This window comes from Humulus lupulus, chromosome 1 (assembly GCF_963169125.1).
Source record: "Humulus lupulus chromosome 1, drHumLupu1.1, whole genome shotgun sequence".
NCBI classification, from domain to species: domain Eukaryota; kingdom Viridiplantae; phylum Streptophyta; class Magnoliopsida; order Rosales; family Cannabaceae; genus Humulus; species Humulus lupulus.
The window spans coordinates 215,267,825-215,270,672 of NC_084793.1; the positions used below are offsets into that span (position 1 = coordinate 215,267,825).

General features: G+C 36.6%; 1 protein-coding gene across 1 annotated transcript; it reads left to right on the plus strand.

Moving 5' to 3' along the window:
• Positions 1–507: 507 nt before the first annotated feature.
• Positions 508–2,641, plus strand: LOC133803265 (ethylene-responsive transcription factor ABR1-like). The gene is made up of 2 exons (XM_062241241.1): positions 508–1,295; positions 1,631–2,641. Exons 1-2 carry the CDS (start codon positions 863–865, stop codon positions 2,374–2,376), a joined length of 1,179 nt encoding a protein of 392 aa, XP_062097225.1. The 5' UTR covers positions 508–862; the 3' UTR covers positions 2,377–2,641.
• Positions 2,642–2,848: the final 207 nt, after the last annotated feature.

Below are 2,848 nucleotides of genomic sequence, written 5' to 3' on the forward strand. Positions count from 1 at the left end.
CCAATGTATTCTTTCTTTTCACTTTTCATGTCGGTCGGAAGATGATAAATAGGTTTTGTCTCTTTTATTTCTCTAAGTCCAACGCCGACTTATAATTAGCAACTAGGTAAGGGAACTTTCTTATGAAGAAGCTAATCGACATTTCTGCTAGAGCTAATTTGATGACAATCCTAAACTTTTTAATAACTAATAAGCTTTCACACTCAACTTTCATTGACTTCAACTAAACCAGCAAAGCTTCATCTTAATCATACACTCATGGTTATAAATATCTCAGTCGACATATGTGTGTATGTATATTTTTGAAAGTGAACATTACATATTTACACCCCAAAAAGAACTTTCATAATTCCTTTCCCATATTGATCGGTTTTTTATTTTTTTATTTTATATATATATATATATAATAGAGGGCTAAATGGAGTTCACATGACCCATAGAATCAAGTGTAGTTATTTTATTTATAAGATTTTGGTAAAATTTATTTGATTAATAATTAGAGCATTTTCTAGGGATATGATTATTCATGTACTTGAAATTACGAGGTATACCCACCGTTACTTTTTTCTTCTTTGTTTATATTATATATATAATTTATATTGATATTGCTTCAGAGTCGAGACGTTTCAAAGTCGTAGAGTGGAGACCAAACCATATCTAAACTCTTTTCAATAAATGACGGTGCTTCTTGTTTGAATATTTCTATTCACTATCATATATATATATATTCCATAAATATATTTATAGGGTACACGATATTGTCATCGCGAAAGGATTTCGGTGGCGGTGGAAACAATACAAAACAAAGAAGAAAAGAAAAAACAGAGGTGAAGATTGAGATTGTTACCAAAGTTGAAGATTTATGTGTGTTCTAAAGGTGGCGAACTCAGGGGACAATAAGCTTATTATTAGCAATAATAATAATAATAATGGGGAGTATAATTGGTTGAACGAATCACCGCTGTTTTATTCAGGTGAACCGATAATGGCAACGGGTTTTGGGTTAATGGATAGGGAGAGGGAAATGAATGCCATGGTTTCTGCTCTAACCCGAGTCGTTTCGGGGGATTCAACCGATTTCACTGGTCGCCATCACCATCACCCAAATCAATGGTTGGAGATGAGTGCTTCTGCGTCGTCTGACATGGGTTCGGGTTCCGGTTCTGGTTCCTATGGTAATAAAAGGGGAAGAGATGAAGGAGGAAGTGACTTGTCAACTGAGTCTGTTTCCAGACTTTGTAGGGCATTTGGAGATCATCCCTTTCCAACTCAAGCCTCTAATTCAGCTTTAGAAGGTAAATGCTTTTGTTTTTCTTCATTAATTTCTTGTGTATTTTAGATCATGACAAATTAAAATTGCTCTGCTCTTGAAACTTGACCTTTCTCCGTCAAAAACGAACAGAACTTTTTTTTTTAAAAAAAGAATTGTTCATTAAACTATTGATAAAACAGTTGGAAGAGGACTGTTACATTCATTCATCAAAAAGAAAAAAAATTAATATGCTTTTTGTTTAGTGCTCTTTTGTTCTTTACCCCAAGTAGTTTGTTCTTACCTAACCAATGATCATCCAGTTTTAAATTATAATTTTTTTATACATCAACTGACCCATTTTCTTTTGAACTTACACAGAAACATCATACATGTGGAGAAGCTGCACTGGACCAACACAAACGACGTCGTTCACTTCAACATACGAGTACCACCAAGAATTCCCCCAACGACAACAACCAGAACAAGAACAGCCCAGAAGAAAATACAGAGGAGTGAGACAAAGGCCATGGGGAAAATGGGCTGCTGAGATAAGAGATCCTTTCAAAGCTGCCAGAGTCTGGTTAGGCACATTCGACACAGCCGAAGCTGCCGCCAGAGCATACGACGAAGCTGCCCTGCGTTTCAGAGGCAACAAAGCCAAACTAAACTTCCCGGAAAACGTACGGCTCCGATCACATCCCGGAAATCCGGCGGGGACCCAGTTGGTTGTTTCCGACTCCACGAATACCCTTTTGTCGGTTTCCACTTCGGCTGAGCCAATCGTCCATTCCCAAGTTCAGCTCCGTAGTTGTACCCTGTCAAGTTCTTCCGACGTCGTTTCGAGAAATCTGCAGAGTTACTCTCCTCATGTTTTGAATTCAGAGAGGACAATGAGCTTGTATGACCAAATGGTTCTGTCGCAATCGGTAGCTTCACATGTTTCCTCGTCGTCTTCTTTGTCACCTTCTGCATCTTCTTCTCCATTTTTTTCTTCCTCTGTTTCTTCTTCTTCTCCCTCACTACAGTTGCCATCATTTTCTTCGTCGTTTTGGGCCCAACCGCCGGTTCAGCTCAGACCAGCTGCTTCTGATAGCAGCCCTTCAAATTTTCCGGCGGAGCAGTAAAAAGGGGTTCGAGGCAAATACTACTTCGTCAAGCCGACTAATTAATTCGATAACCAAGAAAATATTAAAATAATTTCTTGGTTTTTGTTTTCCTTTTTTATTAGCTCATGAACACTTTTCTTTTTTGACGACACTCCTTTGTATACTTTTCGTACTCATTTGATTATTTGTTTAGCTCAATTATGATGTTTATTAGACATTTGCAATTTTTTTATCGACTAGTAGTTGAATTAATAATTATATTTCGATCAACCATTTATTATTATTCTTATGGGGCATAATTTGAAAATCTTCATTTCTTTTGGGATATTTGCTGCATAAGTAACTAAAGTTTTAAGTTTATAATCAGCATTTACCTAATTTTTTTTTCACAGGAAAAGTAGTCAATGTTAGTAAAATAGTTATTCCTTTATTTTCCGTCTGTTACACTTCGTTAGGTACTGACTAGACCAACACGTGTCACTTCATGATT